This window comes from Hemitrygon akajei, chromosome 13, assembly GCF_048418815.1.
Source record: "Hemitrygon akajei chromosome 13, sHemAka1.3, whole genome shotgun sequence".
Taxonomy (NCBI): Eukaryota; Metazoa; Chordata; class Chondrichthyes; order Myliobatiformes; family Dasyatidae; genus Hemitrygon; species Hemitrygon akajei.
In genome coordinates, this window is record NC_133136.1 from 31,398,538 (window position 1) to 31,419,048 (window position 20,511).

The following is a 20,511-nucleotide window of genomic DNA, read 5'->3' on the forward strand; positions in this document are numbered from 1 at the left end:
CAGCAGGAATCTTCACAGCCGTAGTTGTGCTCTTCCTTTCAAAGCATTCATAGAAGGCATCGAGTTCATCTGGTAATGAAGCATCATTGCTATTCATGCCACTGAAAGTTCATCTAGAGAATTATCTAATTTTCCCCACCATTGTAAGTATCTCAGAAGGCTTATGTTACATGTGTTCTTTACACATTTTTCTTTGGGCCAAAACAATAGAATATGTTATTAACTTTATGTTTATAAAGTATCATCAGTGTAATGATTTGCAGCATTCATCGGGCTTGCCTATTGTAGCTAACTTGACCCTTTCAGCTTTATGATGAATGTAAATATGTATGTGACAGGACCCATTGTCAAATGTAAACAGGTGTAAACCTGGCTAAAAGACCTTTGGTTGAATGGTTCTGTTCAATGGGTGAGGGTGTGAGTAGTAGAGCAGTGGCAAACAGGTGGAGAGAGATAATGAGTGAGTAAAAGACAGGAGAGATTTATCACCCAAGGTTGGCAAAGTCCTGATTATTGTTATCCATAGTATTTATATTTAAATACAATTTAGTTACAGCTATAGAATTTCTTTGAACGCCTTGTGCCATTTTTAAAATCTATGAAGCATCTGTCCTTGGCCCTGCCCTATCCCTTGTCTGCATGCTACTACTCATCAAGTGGTAAGATGTAGGCCTGTCTGCAACTTTTAAGGGAAGCTTGGATAGTAATAGATAGCTGGGATAAGGAGGGCTTTGGTCCAGGTGTGGGTCTATGCAATGGGGCAGAGTAAAAGAGTTCAGCATGGACTAGATGTGCCAAAGTGCTCAAAGACTCTATGACTCATCCGTACCTTCACCAGTCTCAGACTCGATTGCAGCAACAATCCTTGGCTAGGCTCCCATATTCCACCCTTCATAAACAGTACTTCATCGAAAATTCTGCTGTTCATTTCGTCATTGCACCATTCAGCGACCTAATTAGTTCTCAGTTGATCGAAACTTCAATTTTAAATTTCAATCCTTGTATTCAAATGCACCACATGACATCAATAACCTCCTCCAGTCCTCCAATGCTCTGAGATACCTACTGTCAGATCACTCCTGCCCATGGTACATCCCTATTTCCATTATTCCACTAGAGATGACAAATATCCATCTGATCCCGAACTTATTTCTTGATTAGAAATTACATCCCTGAACATCTCTCATTCTATCACTTTTTGCTTTTTTAAGATGGTTCTTTCAAAAAATATTATCATCCAGCATTTTGATCCTTATATAAAAAATTTTGTTAAAATTGTTTGTCATGCAGAGAGGTTGCTCAGAATTTCTGTACTTAGCCTTTAAAAAAGCATGCTATTCACATCAAAAATTAACAGCGTGTATTTGCACTGAAAACTTATTTCTTTTTGCAGTCCTGTGCTTTCAAGTGCCTTGACCTCCGTGATGGAACGATGGGACCTGCCTATTTTAACTCTGCCATTTAATATTGCCATTTGGATATATTTGGCTGCAACGGGACATAACAACAATTATTTTCCCCAGGTCCTTATTCAACCCATAAACACACCAGTAAATACCACCTGGTCAGAACTCAGTATTCCAATGGTAAGCAAAATGCTACTGCAGAATTTTACGATGTTATTATCAAACCATTAAAAAAAGTTAGTGAGCTGCCAGCAAATTATCACTTAAAATAATGGGTAATTATGGGTAATTCATAGAGTGATGGCTAAAACAAAAGGCAAAAAAGGGATATAAGGTATTAACAAAGACAGAAAAAGGAGGAAAGGATGGAGCTTTAAGTAACAACACTGTTGCTACAGAGAGATGTTCTGAAATGGGAATCTACTATATCAAGCAAGTGAGATACGACTTGCATTATTCTATAGGATGCCAACTAATGGAAAGCTTATCAAGAAGCAGAGATGCCTAAAAATTACAGAGACTTGCAGAAACAATAGTACTGTGATAATGAGGAACTTCAGTAATCCAGTTATAGTGCGGGAAAGCGATAACATATGGGGCAAAGAGGGGGCAGGAGTTTCTTAAATAGGATGAGGCTGTTTCTAGCCCAATAGGAAGCCATGAATGCCTGGCCTTGATCCTAGGAAATGAGCCAAAACAAATAGAGAAAATACCATTGGTGAACATCTTAGAAACAGCTATAAGGCTTAGAACAGTCACACACAAAAAATGCTGTGGACCATTCTAAGTTAAACGAGTTAAATGGAGCAGGACATTGAAGCTTGGCAGATAAAACTGCAACTAAACAATGGGAGGTCTGTTGTTAAGCTGGAGGTGTCTCAACTATTGTGGAGGTATTTTCTCATGAGAGAAATAAATACTAGAGCTCCCTGGATGACTGAAAAGATGGGGGGCCAAGTAAAGAGCCTGTGAGAGAAAATAGGTTTAGAGGGGAGTTAAAAAGAAAACAAACGATGTATAAGAGAGTACCAGGAAACATTGGCAAGAAATATAATACTGAATTCTATTAGCATGCGAGCCAGGAAAGAACTGTAAACTCTGGTGACCACACTTCAGGAAAGAAGCAAAAACTTTAGATGAGGAGGGGAATTACTAAACTGTCCCTCATGATAATGGACTTTAATCACCTGGATAGAGGGGAGAAGCTGGAATTTCTCTCCGAGGAACTGGGGAGATTGTGAGGCTATCAGTGACTAGAGTGATGTCACAGGGATCAGTCTTGGGGTAATTTTTTTCATTGACTTGGAAGAAGGGAATGAGGATTTAGGGAGTATGGGAAGAAAAGGAAAGTGGTATTGAAGCTAAGATCATGTTGAACAGCAGAACAGGGATCAATAATTGACTAATCCTGCTAAATCAGTAAATTGGCTTATTATTGTCACATCCACCGAGGTAGTGGAAATCGTTGTTTATCACGCCATCTATGTAGATCATTTCATTATAACAGGCCACTGAGATAGTAGAAGAGAAAGCAATAATAGAATGCAGAATAAAGTGTCGTAGTTATAGTAACAGAGAAAGAACAAGGCCTCTCGTTTCTCATGTTCTTGTGATTTGATAGAGGCATTTAAAATCATGAAAAGTAAAGTAAGTGTATACTCTAGGTATAGAAGAAAACAAGAAATTGTTCCTATTGTTGGAAGGGTCAAGAACCAAAGAACAGAGAATGAAAGCAAAGAGCAAAAGAAATGAAAGTGACAATGGGAAAACATTTTTACTGAGCAAGTAGTTAGGGGCACTATGAAGTAGTAGTGGAGACAGATTCACTCACTGCTTCCAAAACACAGCTGATGAGTGAAGGGAATTCTCAGAGCAATGGGAAGCGGGCAGAGGAGTAAGGTGAATGGGTTTGTTATTAGAGCCAGAATGGACTCATTGGACTGAACAGCTTCCTTCCATGTTGTAACCATAGTGTGATTATTTTGAGATAAGCATATAGAGTCCTTCAGCAGGATTAAGTATTCTCAGCAAAATTCTACAATAGATGTAAAACTAAGTAACTTGAAAACACTCACTGTTTATTTGGTATCATTTGAAAATTATCACCTGTTGAGTTATTTTGCTTGTTATTCAAATGGACCTGATTTTTTTTCTCTCAAGTATCAAAGCAAATTTGAAGGCTGCAATTGAATCCACATCTACCATCCTTCAAACGGGGAATTCCAAACGATGTCTGTGCATTATGTCAAAAGATTTTTCCGCATATCACATCTGGCTATTCAATCAATCAGTTGAAATGATTTCCTTTCGTTAAAGACTCTTTCAGCAATAGTTACAGTTTCTTTATTTGTTTTGTATAGATCCTTGTTGATAATAAACACATCCATCCATCCGCTTCTCATTCTTCATTGCGCCAAGGGAACCAATCATTCAGCTCCTTTGGTCTGTATTAGTAGCCGATATCCCTCATCGCTAAGACCTTCCAGCTCAATCTTTTCTACACGCTGAAGAGTGCCTTCTGCTATTATTTAAAAGATGCATTATCAAGTCATAGAAACGGCAGTAAACAATGAAGGAAATAAAATGTATAGAAGAAGGAAGTTCTGCAGTGACTTCACACTAAATTAACACAATAATGAGGAATTAATTTGTTATGGCAAAATGAATGAAACTTAAAAACAATGACATGATTTTACGTCAACATCTCCCGTGACTTTTGCTCTTTTATACTTACGAATATAAATTAAATTATGAATTTTAATCTTTCTTTAATTCAGCTTTTGAGAGCTATTCCAGTGGGAGTTGGACAGGTCTATGGCTGCAACAATCCTTGGACTGGTGGCATTTTGCTTTTTGCATTGATGATTGCATCTCCCATTATCTGCTTGCATGCTACAGTTGGATCCTGTCTTGGTATATTGGCAGGTAGGTTAATAATTTTTTTATCCATGAGATTCTGGAATCCAAGTTCTAGGTTTTCATAGTAAACTGGAAATATCTTCAGGAATTGAATGTAACATGTTCTCCTGGTTCAGCAAAACTTTTCACTATATCTCAGTATGTGTGACAAAACTTTTCACTATATCTCAGTATGTGTGACAGTAATAGATACATTACCAAGCATTTATTATAAAGTAACAGAGGCTGATTTGAACTCCATTTGCTGAAAGATAAACTACTTACTTAAGTTCCTGTCAAATACTTAAAACTTTAAAATTCTGCACTTGTAAATTAAACATTTTACCATGAAAATCAATGTGCTTTACCGTATTATTTTACTGTAGTCATTATATAACTGATGTAGTTGTACATAGATAAAATGAAAATTACTTCACAAGTAGAGCTGAATAGTTACATTTTTTTGTTTTGGTATTTAATTTGTCTTTTAGGATTATCTCTGGCTTCACCATTTCATAAAATCTATGATGGATTGTGGAGTTACAACAGCGTTCTGGCTTGCATTGCAGTCGGTGGAATGTTCTATGCCCTGACATGGCAGACCCATCTTTTGGCAATATTCTGCGGTACATATTGATAAATCATGAAAAATGTTATATAATATCTACAGTTCTAGTCTGAGGATATCATACCCTGTAATTCTATCAGCATTTGGAATAGATAAACAGAAGGATCATATTTAAACATGGTAATGTAATTTTTTGTGATCATAATCTTTTGATAAACCAATCAAATTCTTACAATGCTTTTTCAAAGAAAGACCTGCAGTCTCTAGTTCTGGTCTCACCCAGCCTGCAAGGAAAAAAACCTGCACATATTCACCCTATCCATATCCCTCATAGTATGCTACCATGGGGGTTTGACAGTAGCAAAGCCATTAGCACAATGCCTTTACCGCTTGGGGTGTTGGAGTTTGGTGTTCAACTCCAGCACCATCTGTAAGGAATTCGACTGTATGGCTTTCACCTGTGTGCTCCGGTTTCTTCCCAAAATCCAAAGGTTTTGGTGAGTATGTTAATTAGTCATTGTTAGTTGCCCTGTGATTAGGCTGTTGTTAAGTAGGTAGGTTGCTGGGAAGCATGGTTCCTTATGCCAGAAGGGCCTGCTCTCTGCTGTATCTCTATATAACAAATAAAATAATTTTGTATACCTCTATAAGATATTCCCTTGTTCACCTGTGCTTAAAGAAATAAAATCCTCACCTCTTCAACTCTGTAACTCTAGTCCCCAGGTCTCAACAACCTATCTTGTAAATTTTCTCTGCACTCTTTCAAGGTTATTGATATCTTTCCTGTAAGAGGGAGACTGGAACTGCACACAATATTCTGAATTTGGCCTCATTAATGATTTATACAATTTCAACATAACATGCCAACTCCTGTACTCGATACATTGACTTATGAAGGCCAATGTCCCAAAAGCTTCCTTTACAACATATATGCGATTCCACTTTCTAAGAAATATCCATTTATATTTCCAGATCTTTCTGTTCTACTACAGTGCCCACCATGTAAGTCCTACCTCAGTTCGTCCCCCCAAAGTGCAACACATCACACTTGTCTGCATTACATTCCACCTGCCATTTTTCAGCCCATTTTTCCAGCTGGTCAGATCATGCTGCAAGATTTGATTGCCTTCCTTGTTGTCCATTACGCCCCCAGTCCTGGAGTCAACTGCAAATTCTCTGATCCAGTTCACCACATTATCATCCGAGCCATTAATATAGATGACAAACAACAATGGAATCAGCACCGACCCCTGTGGCACACCACTAGTCACAAGCCTCTAGTCAGAGCAAAAAATATCTACAACCAGTCTCTGGCTTTTCCTGCTAAGGCAATGCTGAATCCAATTTACCACTGTATTCTGAATGCCAAGCAATTGAACCTTCTGGACCAGCATCCCATGCAAAATGTTGTCAAAAGCCTTGCTAACTTGCATGTAGACAATGTCCACAGCCTTTCCCTCATCAATTTTCCTCATAACAACCATGCATAAAACTATATTGACTATCCCTAATCAGACACCGTCTATCCAAGTACTTATATATCCGTAGTCTTGGCCCAAAACATCGACTCTTTGTGCATTTCCATAGATGCTGCCTGACCTGCTGAGTTCCTCCAGCATTTTTGCATTTAACTTATAGATCCTCTAGCTTAGAATACCTTTCAATGATTTACCCAGACTGATAATTTCCTAGCTTATTCTCAGAGACTTTCTTAAAAACAGAACAACATCCAGTCCTCTGGTACTTTGCCCATGGCTAAGGATATTGTAGATATTTTTGCATTAGCTACCCACAAGGTCTAAAGGGACTCCCGTCAGTCCCTGGGGATCTATTCACGCTAATTTGCCTCAAGACAGCAAGCACCTTCACTTTCATACTCCAGATATTCTTTTCCCTCTGTTCTATAGGCTCTGTGTCTGTCTCCTGACTAAAATATTAATGGAAAAATTCATTTAATATATCCCCCATCTCTTTTGACTCCATGTGTAGATAACCATACTGATCTTCAAGAAGACCAATTTTGTCCATTCCTATCCTTTTGAAAGGTTTCAATAGGTAGATTTAATGTCAGAGAAATGTATACAGTATACATCCTGAAATTCTTTCTCTTTGCAACCATCCAGGAAAACAGGAGTGCCCCAAAGAGTGAATGACAGTTGAATGCTAGAACCCAAAGCTCCCCTCAGCTCACCCTCCCACGCATAAGCAGCAACAAAGCAACAGTCCCCCTCCCTCACCAGCAAAAAACAAGATCAGCAACCCCCTCCTCACTGAACTCTCAATCGTGCAGCAAAGCACCAAAAAAGACACAGACTTGCAGTACCCCAAAGACTACTCGTTCACCTGGTAATTCAACATACCACAGGCTTTCTGTCTCTCCCTAATAAGGGAAAAAGAGGTGTCTCTGTTTCACAGCAAGAGGGGAGACATAACAAACAACTCGCTGGTTCACGATGTTAAAAGTCCATTGCATCGCTTTTTCCGAGCTCTGTGCCCAAAGAACTCGGGTCTCTGGACACACAGCCAGAGATATGCCATCTCCCACGACTCACCGATTTCCTGCAGAGGCACCGACCTCGAGTCTGCCCGCCTCCAGAACCACGAGATCCTGAAGGTGAGCTAATCTTCTAAGCCACGTCCTTGGTATTTCGAATAACGGGCAGTCGTGAGACCTCAAGAGTGGGTCCCTGAACTGAAGTTAGCGTGTAAGTCTTCAAATGAACCCTGAAAGGGAAAGATAGAGATATTACAGATAGAAATAGAGCTGTTTCCGAAGATGCAAGCAAAGGAGTTGCCATTAGGTGCCATTGTCTCCTAAGTCTCCTAAGCTTTTGATCTTAGTATAGCTGTAGAAGCACCTCGGACTCTCTTTCTCCGTGTCTGCCAGAGCAACCTCACAGCTTCTTTTAACCCTCCTGATTATGCTCATAAGTATTCTCTTGCATTTCTTATACTCAAGTGCCTCTTTGGATCCTAACTGCCTGTAACTTGATATGAAGTGGCGACCCATTTTCTGCGCAGGTGAACCGGCTCACAAAATGGTGCACGCGTCGGCTGAGAGGCCAGCCCCAAAATGGCGCTGGGCCTCCTTCTTCACCAGCAAGGGGAGGAAGCTCGCGCGCAGAAAGAGACTTTTGTAATGCACATCTGACGTCATTTCTGCCCGGAGAGGCCGGGAACAGAACTGCATAAAAGCCAGTGCTGCGAAGTTTGAATAAACTAGTCTGGAGTGCAACTTACAGACAGGATGTCATTATTTCCTGTTCTGTGTGTAGCACATCGCTACATTGGTGACCCCGACGGTCCAAACGGGATTTGGACCAAAGATGACCGACTCTTCATCTGTTCACGCAGTTTCGCTAAAACTGCCGACTTTCTGGATGCTGCGACCACGCGTGTGGTTTAGCCAAGCAGAAGCCCAGTTCCAGATTCGGCAGATATCCTCTGATTCCATACGTTACTACCATGTGGTGAGCACCCTTGACCAGGAGACGGCCGCCCAGGTTGCGGATTTCATACAGTCGCCCCTGGAGGAAGGCAAATATGAAGCATTCAAGGCGCTGCTCATTGGGACCTTTGGCTCTCACAGCGTGAGCGGGGTGCCCGCCTGCTTCACCTGGACAGTTTGGGAGACAGACTGCTGTCAGCATTAATGAACGAGAGGCTGGCCCAAGCTGACGGACACAAGCCCTGCCTCATGTTTGAGCAGGCGTTCCTGGAGCAACTGCCCGAGGACATACATCTGCTGCTGGCCGACGCAGATTTCAGCGACCCCCGGAAGGTGGCGGCCCGGGCAGATGTGATGTGGAAAGCCAAGAGGGAGAGCGTGGCGTCCGTCGGTCAGATTACCAGGCCACGTGCCCAACAGCGGACCAGACCAGGCCCGGCAGGGGGGTGCACACAACACAGAGTCAGGAGTGAGGAGGACACTGAACAGTGGTGTTTCTACCACCAGCAGTGGGGCACAAAAGCCCGCCGTTGTCGCCCGCCCTGCGAGGGCCAGGGCCAGCTGGCCGCCGTGGCCCAACCACTCCTGGGGGCAGACTTCTTGCGAGCTCACAGCCTGCTGGTCAACTTGCACGGGAAAAGACTGGTACATGCCGAGACTTTCCAGACGTTCTCCCTGGGTGAAGCCAAGTTGCCGGCCCCACACCTGGACCCCATCACGCTGTCTGACAACGAATTCACCAGAATCCTGGCGGACTTTCCATCGGTTCTGGCACCGCAGTTCACGGCAGCCATGCCCAGACACGGGGTACAGCACCACATCCCGACCCAGGGACCACCCCTCCACGCCCACGCACGAAGGCTCCCCCCGGAAAAGCTCCACCTGAAGAAGGAGGAGTTCAAGAGGATGGAGGAATTGGGGATCGTATGGAGGTCCGACAGCCCATGGGCCTCCCTGCACATGGTGCCCAAAGCAGCCGGGGGTTGGAGACCATGCGGCGACTACCGCAGACTGAACGAGGCTACAACTCCAAACCGCTACCCCGTGCCGCATGTACAGGACTTTGCAGCAAACCTGCACGGAGCAAGTATCTTTTCCAAAGCAGACCTTGTCTGGCGATACCATCAAATCCCGGTGCACCCTGAAGACATCCCCAAAACAGCATTTATCACCCCGTTCAGCCTGTTCAAATTCTTCCAAATGCCGTTCGGCCTGAAGAATGCCGCACAGACGTTCCAGCGGCTAATGGATGCGGTGGGACGCGACCTGGACTTTGCGTTCATCTATTTGGATGACATCCTTATAGCCAGCAGTAGTCATCAGGAGCATCTGTCCCACCTCCGCCAGCTCTACTCCCGCCTGAGTGATTTTGGCCTCACGATCAACCTGGCCAAATGCCAGTTCGGTCTCGATACCATCGACTTCCTGGGCCACAGGATTACCAAAGATGGGGTTGCCCGCCAAGGTAGACGCGATCCGCCACTTTTCCCGGCCCAACACAGTCAAAGGCCTGCAGGAGTTTGTTGGTATGGTGAACTTCAACCACCGTTTCCTCCCCTCAGCAGCCCGTATCATGTGCCCTTTGTACACCCTGATGTCGGGTAAAGGCAAGGACATTACTTGGGACGAGGAGGCTACGGCCGCTTTCGTTAAAGCCAAGGAAGCCTTGGCAGATGCTGCAATGCTGGTGCACCCCAGAACGGATTTTCCAACTGCCCTCACGGTGGACACAGCAGTCGGTGGGGTGCTGGAGCAGCTCATCGAGGGGCACTGGCAACCCCTGGTGTTCTTCAGCAAGCACCTACGACCACCTGAACTCAAGTACAGTGCTTTCGACTGGGAGCTGTTGGCACTGTATCTGGCAATCTGGCATTTCAGGTACTTCTTAGAATGCAGGCTGTTCACCGCGTTCACAGACCACAAACCGTTGACCTTCGCATTCACGAAGGTGTTCGATCCCTGGTCGGCCCGACAGCTGCGACATCTGTCCTACATCTCCGAGTACATGACGGACATCCAGCATGTCTCGGGAAAGGACAACATCGTGGCGGACGCACTCTCCAGACCAGCTGTCCAGGCCCTGTCCCTGGGGGTGGACTATGCAGCACTGGCGGAGGCGCAGCAGGCAGACGACAAGATGCCCAGCAACAGGACCGCAGTCTCGGGTTGCAGCTGCAAGACTTTCTCGTAGGCCCAGGTGAGAGGACCCTCCTGTGCGACGTGGCTACCGGCCAACCTCGCCCCATCATCCCGGCAGCCTGGCGGCGGCGAGTTTTCAACTCCATACATGGCTTGGCGCACCCATCTATCAGGCCAACCTTCCAGCTGGTCTCCAGCAAGTTCGCGTGGCACGGACTTCGCAAACAGGTCAGTGAATGGGCCAGAACGTGCGCGCAGTGCCAAACAGCCAAGGTGCAGTGGCACACTAAAGCCCCGCCGCAGCAGTTCGAACCCACCCACCGGAGGTTCGACCACATTCATGTGGATATCCTGGGCCCCCTACCAGTGTCCCGAGGAGCACGGTACGTCCTAACTATGGTAGACCAGTTCACGAGGTGGCCAGAGGCGGTCCCGCTCACCGACACATCTGCCGATTCCTGCAGCCGAGCACTGATTGCAACCTGGGTAGCACGCTTCGGGGTACCGGCCCACATTACCTCCGACAGAGGCGCCCAGTTCACCTCCAGCCTGTGGTCAGCTATGGCCAGCCTGTTGGGAACACAGCTGCACCACACAACTGCCTACCACCCACAATCGAACGGACTGGTGGAGCGTTTCCACCGTCACCTGAAGTCGGCTCTCATGGCCCGCCTCAAAGGGCCTAACTGGGTGGACGAGCTTCCCTGGGTCCTGCTCGGAATCCGCACGGCGCCCAAAAAGGATCTGCACACCTCATTGGCCGAGCTGGTGTACGGCGCACCCCTGGTCATCTCAGGAGAGTTCATACAAGAGGTCAAGAGGAAGAACCCGCAGCGGTCCTGGACAGACTAAGCGAAAGGCTCGGCAACCTGGCCCCTGTACCAACTTCACAGCATGGACAGATCCCGACCTGCGTACCCAAAGACCTGCAGAACTGTAAGTTTGTGTTTGTACGAAGGGGCGCACAGTGGGAACTGTTACAGCGGCCGTACGAGGGGCCATTCAAGGTGATCAGGAACAATGGGTCCACGTACGTTCTGGACAGTGGGGGGAGAGAGGAGGTTTTCACGGTGGACCGACTCAAACCAGCCCATGTGGACTTGGCGCAGCCAGTCGAGGTTCAGGCGCCGCAGCGCAGAGGCAGACCTCCCAAACAGAGACTGATCCAGACTGTGGACATTGGGTGGTGTATCGTCAGTTCTTGGGGGGGGGGGGGGGGGTTATGTGCCGACCCACTTTCTACGCAGGCAAAGGGGCTCACAAAATGGCGCATGCGTCAGCAGAGAGGCCAGCTCCAAAATGGCGCTGGGCCTTCTTCACCAGCAAGGGGAGAAAGGCCACGCGCGGTAAAAGACTTTTGTAATGCACCTCTGACGCCATTTCCACCCAGAGAGGGCAGAAACGGAACTGCGTAAAAGCCAGTGCTGCGAAGTTTGAATAAACTAGTCTGGAGTGCAACTTACAGACTGTGCGTCATTATTTCTAGCTCTGTGTGTAGCACATTGCTACACCTTCTTTTTCTTTACCAGCGTCTCAATAAACCCTCAATAACAAGGTTCCCTAAACCTGTTAGCCTTGCCTTCTATTATAATATGCTTCTCAATATCTCACTTTTGAAGGCCTCTCACTTGTCAAGCATCTCTTTGCTGGGAAACAGCCTAAAAACCAACCCTCGTCTGCCAGATTCCTTCAACTTGGATACTCCTGGCCTGAAAGGTCTAAATTGTCATTATTAAACCTGGAAAGGAACTTAAAAATGAGATTTCTATTCTCAAACCATGAATGAAAAAGTCAGAAATGCCCCTCTTTGAAACAAGATTGTCTGCCGGTCCCTTATACTGTCTCTAATTAAATAGTTCAGAGGTGGGTTAAGATAAGAAAAGACGTTCTTCTCAGTTTTTACTTTTCACTTTTCAAAATTTCCATGAATGAATTGCTGGCTTTGAAGTTACTGACGACATTTAAAACATTGTTTCATAAGAGTTGCAATATAAAAAAGCCTGAGCAGTTTATAGAACTATTTGGTAAAGAGAACAACTTATCTCCCAGCTAATTTCACGTTGCTAATCAACAATGTAATAGACCTAAAGAATGATACTATACAACAGAAAGTGTTTTACCAAGTGAATGAGATCAAAAACACTTTTGACACTTTATCTTTGTCATAAAATGTTTAAATAATTGAACTTCGTAAGTACCAGTGAGAATAGAATCATTAAATGCTCTTCACAATCCACCCCCCCCCCCACCTTTGTTCACTTGCCATACAGCATAAAAGGAGATCAAACAGCCTTTCAATTCTGTGCCAGCTCTCAGAGTCATTCCAGTCCCTCATTTTTCCCTCGGTATTCTTTCTGACATGGCCATTCCCCAAATCAGCCTTCTCCAATAAGGGGAAATTACAATAGCCAATTAATCTAAAAAAAACAGCGTGTCTTTGGGAAGTGGAAGTAAACCAAGTGGCCTAGAAGAAACAAAAGTCACAAATAAAATATGCAAACTTAACTTAAGCCGCTCCAGAGATCAGATCAAATCGCTGCTCTGTGAGGTTTACTCATCTCTGCACCGAACTGTGGCTGTAGCCTGCAATTATCACAGTGAGAACCCACCTTTGTGAACTTCAGTTCTGGAAGCTATTTGCTTGCTTTTATTTTTTGCACTTTTTTTCCCCCTCTTTTTTTTCTCTCTGCACCTTCGGTGTTTGACCAGTCATCTTTGGTTTCAATGGGTTCTGTTGGGTTTCTTTGTTTTGTGGCTGCCCGTAAGGAAACAAGTCTCAAGGTTGTATGAAGTATACATACCTTGATGATAAATGTGCTTTTTGAGTTTGTGAGAGAGATGAGACCACTCAATTCCATGTAGTGTCTCTGTCCCTCTCACACTGTACTTTCAATATACTGGCTACATAAGATGTTGTTTCAAAGTAAATTATATTAGGTGCCACTGCTTTTAAATTGCCAACTATTTGCCTGCTGTCCAGTCTTGGTAGAGTAGAGGTTTTGTCTTATTAGATGTAGAAAAAAATCAAAACAACCATCTTTCCATCACAAACTCCATTGGCCACTGACATCTTCCCTCTCCGTCCAGCTGAACCGGAAGCATTCTGTTCATGACTTCTCCATGAGCTTTTGACCACACAGCTAAGCCACTGCTAAGATTGCCTCTTTAATATCACTTGACGTACAGAAGCCCCTACCACAAGCCAGCTAAAGGTTCATTTACAGGTTGAGTCTGTGGTGAGGAAGAAGGCAAATGTGATGTTAGCATTCATTCCAAGAGGACTAGAATATAAAAGCAAGGATGTGATGTTGAAACTTTATGAAGAACTGGTGAGGCCTCTGTTGGAGTATTGTGAGCAGGGCTGGGCCCCTTATCTTTGAAACTGGAGAGGGTTCAGAGGAGGTTCACAAAATAATTTCAGGCTTTTATGTCTTGTCATATGAAGAGCATTTGATGGTTCTGGGCCTGTATTCACTGGAATTCAGAAGAATGAGGGATGACCTCATTGAAATCAATCGAATGGTGAAAGGCCTTGATAGAGCAGATGTGGAGAGGATGTTTCCTGTGGTGGGAAGGTCTAGAACTAGAGGACACAGCCTCAGAATAGAGGGACGTCATTTTAGAACAGAGATGAGGAGGAATTTCTTTAGCCAGGCAGTGGTGAATCCATGGAACTCTTTGCCACAGGCAGCTGCAGAGGACAAATCTTCATGTATATTTAAGACTGAGGCTGATAGATTGATTGGTCAGGGCATGAAGGGACATGGGGAGAAGACAGGAGATTGGGGCTGAGAGGAAAATTGGATCAGCCATGATGAAATGGTGAGCAAATTTGGTAGCCAAATGGCCTAATTCTGCTCCTATTTCTTATGGTCTTATTGTCTTTCACTGAAACTCTCATCAATGCTCTTGATATATCCAGTCTTTATTATTTAAATCAATTCCAGGCCAGTCTTTCCTCCAGCCCTACAATCTTCCAGGTTTTCTGTAACCCTGACCTCTCAGTCATTGCCAAATTCAGTTGGCAGCTGTAACTTCATCTTCCTTGTTCCCAAATTGTGAAAATCCTTCATGAACCTCCCTGCCTCTCTACCCTATTGTTATGATGTCTCTGAGAACCAGTCATTTAATCTACCCTATTTGGCCAGAACACAAATACAATATAATGACTGGTACAGAGAGGGATAATGCAAACAGGCATCACTTAATGAATGCATCACTTTTATTGTTTTTATATCTTTTTTCTTTAAATTACTTATTTTCTTCACATCACTTTCAAATGTTTCTAAAAACAATTTTAAAAAGGACTTTAAATGCACGATCCAGATTTGGTTTACTATCACATCTGGAAGAGGCCTTATGATATTCTAGTTAGATCGACTGCTGTGAAAATAGAAGTTGTAGTATTATAGCAATGCATTGATATACTATGAAAAATATCTATTTGCAAAATTAACTGTTATGTTTAATATTTACAAGATAATCTTTTCCTCCAACAGCAATTTTTTCTGCATATTTTGGAGAAGCACTGATGAATATGGTGTCTCTGGTAAGCTGCTATCATTAAACGTTATGTGGATTTTCTGATGTCTGTTTTGTCGTGTGCTTTTGTGATATTCTGGAGGAACGTTGTCTCATTTTTTAACTGCATTGCAGTTGTGGTTTCTAAATGACAATAAACCGAAATTCAATTCAATTCAATTCAACATCGAGAAGTTAATATTAAAATAGTGACAAATCATAAACACAAGAAATTCTGCAGATGCTGGAAATCTGGAGTAATGCAGGAGGAGCTCAGCAGGTCAGGCAACATCTATGGAAAGGAATAAACGGTTGATGTTTCGGGCCAGGGTCCTTCTTCAGGACTGGAAGGGAAGGGGGAAGACTCCAGAATAAAAAGGTGGGGGGAGGGGAAGGAGGAAGATGATAGAAGAAGCCAGGTGGGTAGGAAAGGTTAAGGCTGGAGGGGCAGGAATCTGATAGGACAGGAGAGTGGACCATGGGAGAAAGAGGAGGAGATCCTGGGGGAGGTGATAGGCAGGTGAGGAGAGGAAAGAAAGCAGAGTGGGTAATAAGAGGAGGGAAAAATCTTTTTGGAAGGAGAAGTCGACATTCACACCATCAGGTTGGAGGCTACCCAGACATAGAAACATAGAAAATAGGTGCAGGAATAGGCCATTCAGCCCTTCAAGCCTGCACCGCCATTCAGAATGATCATGGCTGATCATCCAACTCAGAACCCTGTACCTGCTTTCTCTCCATACCCCCGATCCCTTTAGCCACAAGGGCCATATCTAACTTCCTCTTAAATATATCCAATGAACTGGCCTCTACTGTTTCCTGTGGCAGAGAATTCCACAGATTCACCACTCTCTGTGTGAAGAAGTTTTTCCTCATCTCAGTCCTAAAAGGCTTCCCCTTTATCCTTAAACTGTGACCCCTCGTTCTGGACTTCCCTAACATCGGAAACAATCTTCCTGCATCTAGCCTGTCCAATCCCTTTAGAATTTTATACGTTTCAATGATCCCCCCTCAGTCTTTTAAATTCCAGTGAGTATAAGCCTAGTCGATCCAGTCTTTCTTCATATGAAAGTCCTGCCATCCCAGGAATCAATCTGGTGAACCTTCTCTGTACTCCCTCTATGGCAAGAATGTCTTTCCTCAGATTAGAGGACCAAAACTGCACACAATATTCTAGGTGCGGTCTCACCAAGACGGAATACAAGATGTTGCTTCTCCACCCAAAGGATGGCCTCATCTTGGCACAAGAGGAGGCCATAGATCATCATGTCTAAACAGGAATGGGAATTGGAATTAAAATGTTTATCCATCGGGAAGTTCTGTTTTTGGCAGATGAAGCATAAGTGTTCGACAAAACGGACCCCTATTTAAAGTTCATCCATGTTTGTACTCTTCAAGTGTGTATTTCCATTCTACATCATAGCTTTTACTTCCAGATCAATTTCTTACAGTTATCTTGCTCACCAAAATAATTTGACTTTCAACAATTCTTGAAATGACTAGATAGGGAAAAATTTAGGGCTTATAATTGTATACCTAGTTTTATAAAAGTTTTCTCATTCTTATACAGTCTGTCCTTCCTCAATTTATGAACAAGGCAGCTAGCCAGAGACCAATTGTATTTGTTCTGTTTCAAAATTAATTCCTCATACCACCAGTGCTTTATCATTTCCTGTCAGTCATCCTATGGACATGCAATCAGTCTGTGTATATAAGCTATCTCTTGTATTTATATTTATTGTGTTTTTTAATTATCTTTTTTTTTGTGCTGCATTGGATCTGAAGTAGAAATTACTTCATTCTCACTTATGCTTGGGTACTGGAACCAACATTAAAAAATTTTGAAATTTGATTCTTGAATCTTGAAAATGAGCCAGTGTTTGCCTAAAAACACCTTTGAGTCCAATCTTCAGACCATAGCCATAAATTAAAAGTTTACACACAAGAAATCTTACATGCAATGGTGACATTATGCAAAACACCCAGGTGTTTTAAAAGAGCATCACTTTCTTTGAGAAAAGAGGATATAAGTACACTAAGCATAGAGCATTTAATAGCTTCCAGCTTCCAAAAAGCATGCTAAGTGGCGGAGAGTTACATTATCGTAAATTCTTCCATTATGATAGGGTGCTGAACAAAGGTTTGTTTGAGATCATTGAACATAGAACAGTACAGCATAGTCTAGGCCATTAAGTGTGCAATGTTGTGCTTACCTTTAAACCTATACCCAAGATAAATCTCATGCTGAAAAAGGATCTAGTGCTTTTCTGGTGTGTGTGATGAATAAACTCTTCTTCTCGGGCTCCCAGCCGGGTACAGACTTCAACTTTAACTGACCTTTCGATGACAAGCTCTGCCATCTTCAACAGGGATGATGCCTGGGCATATCTAGTCCTGTGGTATTTATAACCCTATCGTTCCTCCCTCCTGATTGTCAATCCTCATCCAATCAGGTTTCTGCAGTCCCACCTTGTTTATAATCGAATTCCAGTTCTTACTTAGAGCGAGACCCTTCATCTTTGTTAAAGTACTTTTCTTCTAGTTTTATTTGAATGGCTTCCTTCACAGGGCAGTGCCAAAAGACATTAGTATGGAACAGTAGTTTTGTGCCACCAAAGTCAATCCTTTGGTGAATGCAGATGCATTGTTCTGCTATTGCCAAGTTCCCTCCCAAACGGATACACCTCCTGTTCTCCTTCATATTCACAGGGAGACCTGTAAACACCAGCTGTCCTGAGCCCCAGGTCATCTTTGACCCGCATAAGCTGTGATTGAGCTTCCTTACGGTAGAGCAGTTCTTTATACTTTGATTAACCATGCAAAGATTTTTTCAGACCTGGAGAGTGTCCACATGGAAATAAGACAATCACAGACAACATTCCTACAGAATGTTGGAATGGTGAAGGAAATCAATCAGGCCCTTAAAAGGGCTGACAGAAAAACCAGGGAGCCTCACGACAAGGAGGAACCCATTGCCATCACCTGTCTTCCCTATATTTCCCAGTTTCTGGAAGGATTGCCAGGATCCTGAAGAAATACCAGGTTAATACCATCCCATAAAGAAGCTCAAATCACAGCTTATGCGGGTCAAAGATAACCTGGAACTCAGGACAGCGGGCATCTACAGGATTCCCTGTGAATGGGGAAAGGTGTATATTGGCCAGACGGGATGCATGGTGGAAACCCGCATCAAGTGGCACAGGGGCTGTATCGATTTGGGTTACCCGGAGAAATCAGCAATAGCAGAACACTGCATTCGCAATGCCCATAGGATTGACTTCGAAAGCACAAAACTGCTGTGCCACACCATTGGCTTTTGGGACAACCTGGTGAAAGAGGCCATTGAAATAAAACTCGAGGAAAAGAATTTGAACAAAAAAGCAAGTCTCATTCTAAGTAAGAACTGGAATTCGATTGGAAATAAGGTGGGAGTGCAGGAACCTGACTGGATGAAAACTAACCAATCAGGAGGGACAGATGATGGGGGCATAAATACCACCAGACTAGAGAAGCCCAGGCATCATCGCTGATGAAGGTGGCAGAGTTTATCATCAAAACATCTGTTAAAGTCAATACTTGGACCCGGATGGAAGCCCAACATGAGTTAACAAATCTAATGCTTCCCTCATGCAGAGCCTTCCATTATTTCCATGTACCTATCTAAAAGTCTCTTAAATGTCTCAAATGTATCTGTATCTACCACCACCCCAGGTGGTATATTCCAGGCATTTGCCACTCTCTGTGCATAAAAGGCCTATATCTGACATTCTCCCCATACTTCCCTCCAATCACCTTAAAATTATGCCCTCTCATATTAACCATTGCCACGCTGGGAAAATTCCATGTGACATTTTTTCAAAGAAGCATATCTGGGAATCAGCCTTGTTGAGAGGCAAGATTCCCTTCTTATCTGGTCAGTCCCATTTGCCAATGTTTGGCTCATTTCCCTCTAAATCAGGGATCCATGGACCCCCTTGCTTAATGGTATTGGTCGATAGCATAAAGAAGTCCCCTGCTCCAACCTTTCCCATCCATGTAACTGTCAAAGATCCTTTTATTTGACTCATTTCTATTCCTTCAGTTTGTGCATTGGAATCAGAATTAGGTTTAATATCACTGGCATATGTCATGAAATGTGTTGTTATGCAGCAGCAGTACATCGCAATACAGAATAATAAAAAATAACTTACAGTAGGAAGTATGTATATAGAGTTCTATCTTTTCAGAATTATGTTAAGTTTAAAGATTAATAGTGCAAAAAGCGAGGAAAAAAGGTAATGATGTAGTGTTCACGGGTTCAATGTCCATTTAGAAATCTGATGGCAGAGAGGAAGAAGCTGTTCCTGAATTGTGAGTGTGTGCCTTCAGGCTCCTGTTCCTCCTCCCTGATGGTAGCAATGAGAAGAGGGCATGTCCTTCATGCTGGAAACCTCTGTTTTGAGGCATCACTCCTTGAAGATGTCCTGGCTGCTGGAGAGGCTTGAGCCCATAATGGGGCTGACTGAATCTACAATGCATATGTTTGGTCTGCAACCAATTGTTACTTCACAGCTGTGTTGTGTCATTTTACAGGTTGGGCTACCGGGATGCACTTGGCCGTTCTGCCTTTCCACGACCCTTTTCCTTTTGATGACCAGTAACAACAAAGCGATTTACAAATTGCCACTCGTTAGGGTCAGCAGCCCTGAGGAGAACAGAAAATATTACAAGGAAATGCGTGACCATGAACAACATAAATGAATTTAAAAATCCTCAGTGGATTATCTATGTTTTGTGCCTGTGCATATAATATTGTTTACCTTAATTTTCAGTGGTATTTGACATTTAAATAGCAGAAGTTAAAAGCCTTTTTTATTTTGAGTGTCAAAAATTCAGTGGAAGTATCATAATTTTGGAGTTACTTTTCAAGTTAACTGTCTACTTTATATCAAAGATACTAAATTTGAAATAATAAAAAGCAACTTTATCAGAAAACATATCTTTATATGAAGAAATGTTTACTATTCTACCAACGTGGATATCATTGGATCTGAAAATGGAGCATATTGTTTGAATTGATTTCAGTGATACATGAATGCTTTGATGTGGTTGGACTGAGCTCATGGATTGACATGCTACGTGGTTAACCAGCCTTCCTCATCTCTGCTGCTTTTGAGGTTTATATTCAAGAATACATGGTACTTGGCATGGTACAATCAGTAAATAACTAAATTAATATGGCAAAAAAGAAATTGAGATGTCAGTTCAAAGAAACTTACTATTTGTGTTTTGAAATTTCACTGTAGTCGGTGGAGAATGGATGCCAATTTTAAAAGTAGAAGGAAGTGGAATAGAAAGAAGGAGATAGTTCTGTCATTAAGTCTTATATCCTCCCATTATATAAGCAGTAAATATCACAACCCAACGAAAATAAAGTTCATTTATTATCTTGATATTTATCTTAAAAGATTCGGAATGTAACCTATATAAATTTCACAAACACAAACACATTGACATTCTCTGCATTTTTTTCAAAAAGCGTTCTAAAACAA

The 20,511-nt window shown here is 43.1% G+C and overlaps 1 protein-coding gene across 6 annotated transcripts in view; it reads left to right on the forward strand.

Moving 5' to 3' along the window:
- LOC140737737 (urea transporter 2-like) overlaps positions 1–19,956 on the forward strand; it is a 73,843-nt gene extending 53,887 nt beyond the window's left edge. For all 6 annotated transcript variants that reach the window (XM_073064331.1, XM_073064335.1, XM_073064329.1 and 3 more), the window contains 5 exons: positions 1,394–1,586; positions 4,184–4,331; positions 4,796–4,930; positions 14,959–15,008; positions 19,553–19,956. In XM_073064331.1, coding sequence (XP_072920432.1) covers positions 1,394–1,586; positions 4,184–4,331; positions 4,796–4,930; positions 14,959–15,008; positions 19,553–19,720 — 694 coding nt within the window. In that variant the 3' untranslated portion in view covers positions 19,721–19,956. The remainder of the gene's footprint in view (positions 1–1,393; positions 1,587–4,183; positions 4,332–4,795; positions 4,931–14,958; positions 15,009–19,552) is intronic.
- The last annotated feature ends 555 nt before the right edge of the window (positions 19,957–20,511 follow it).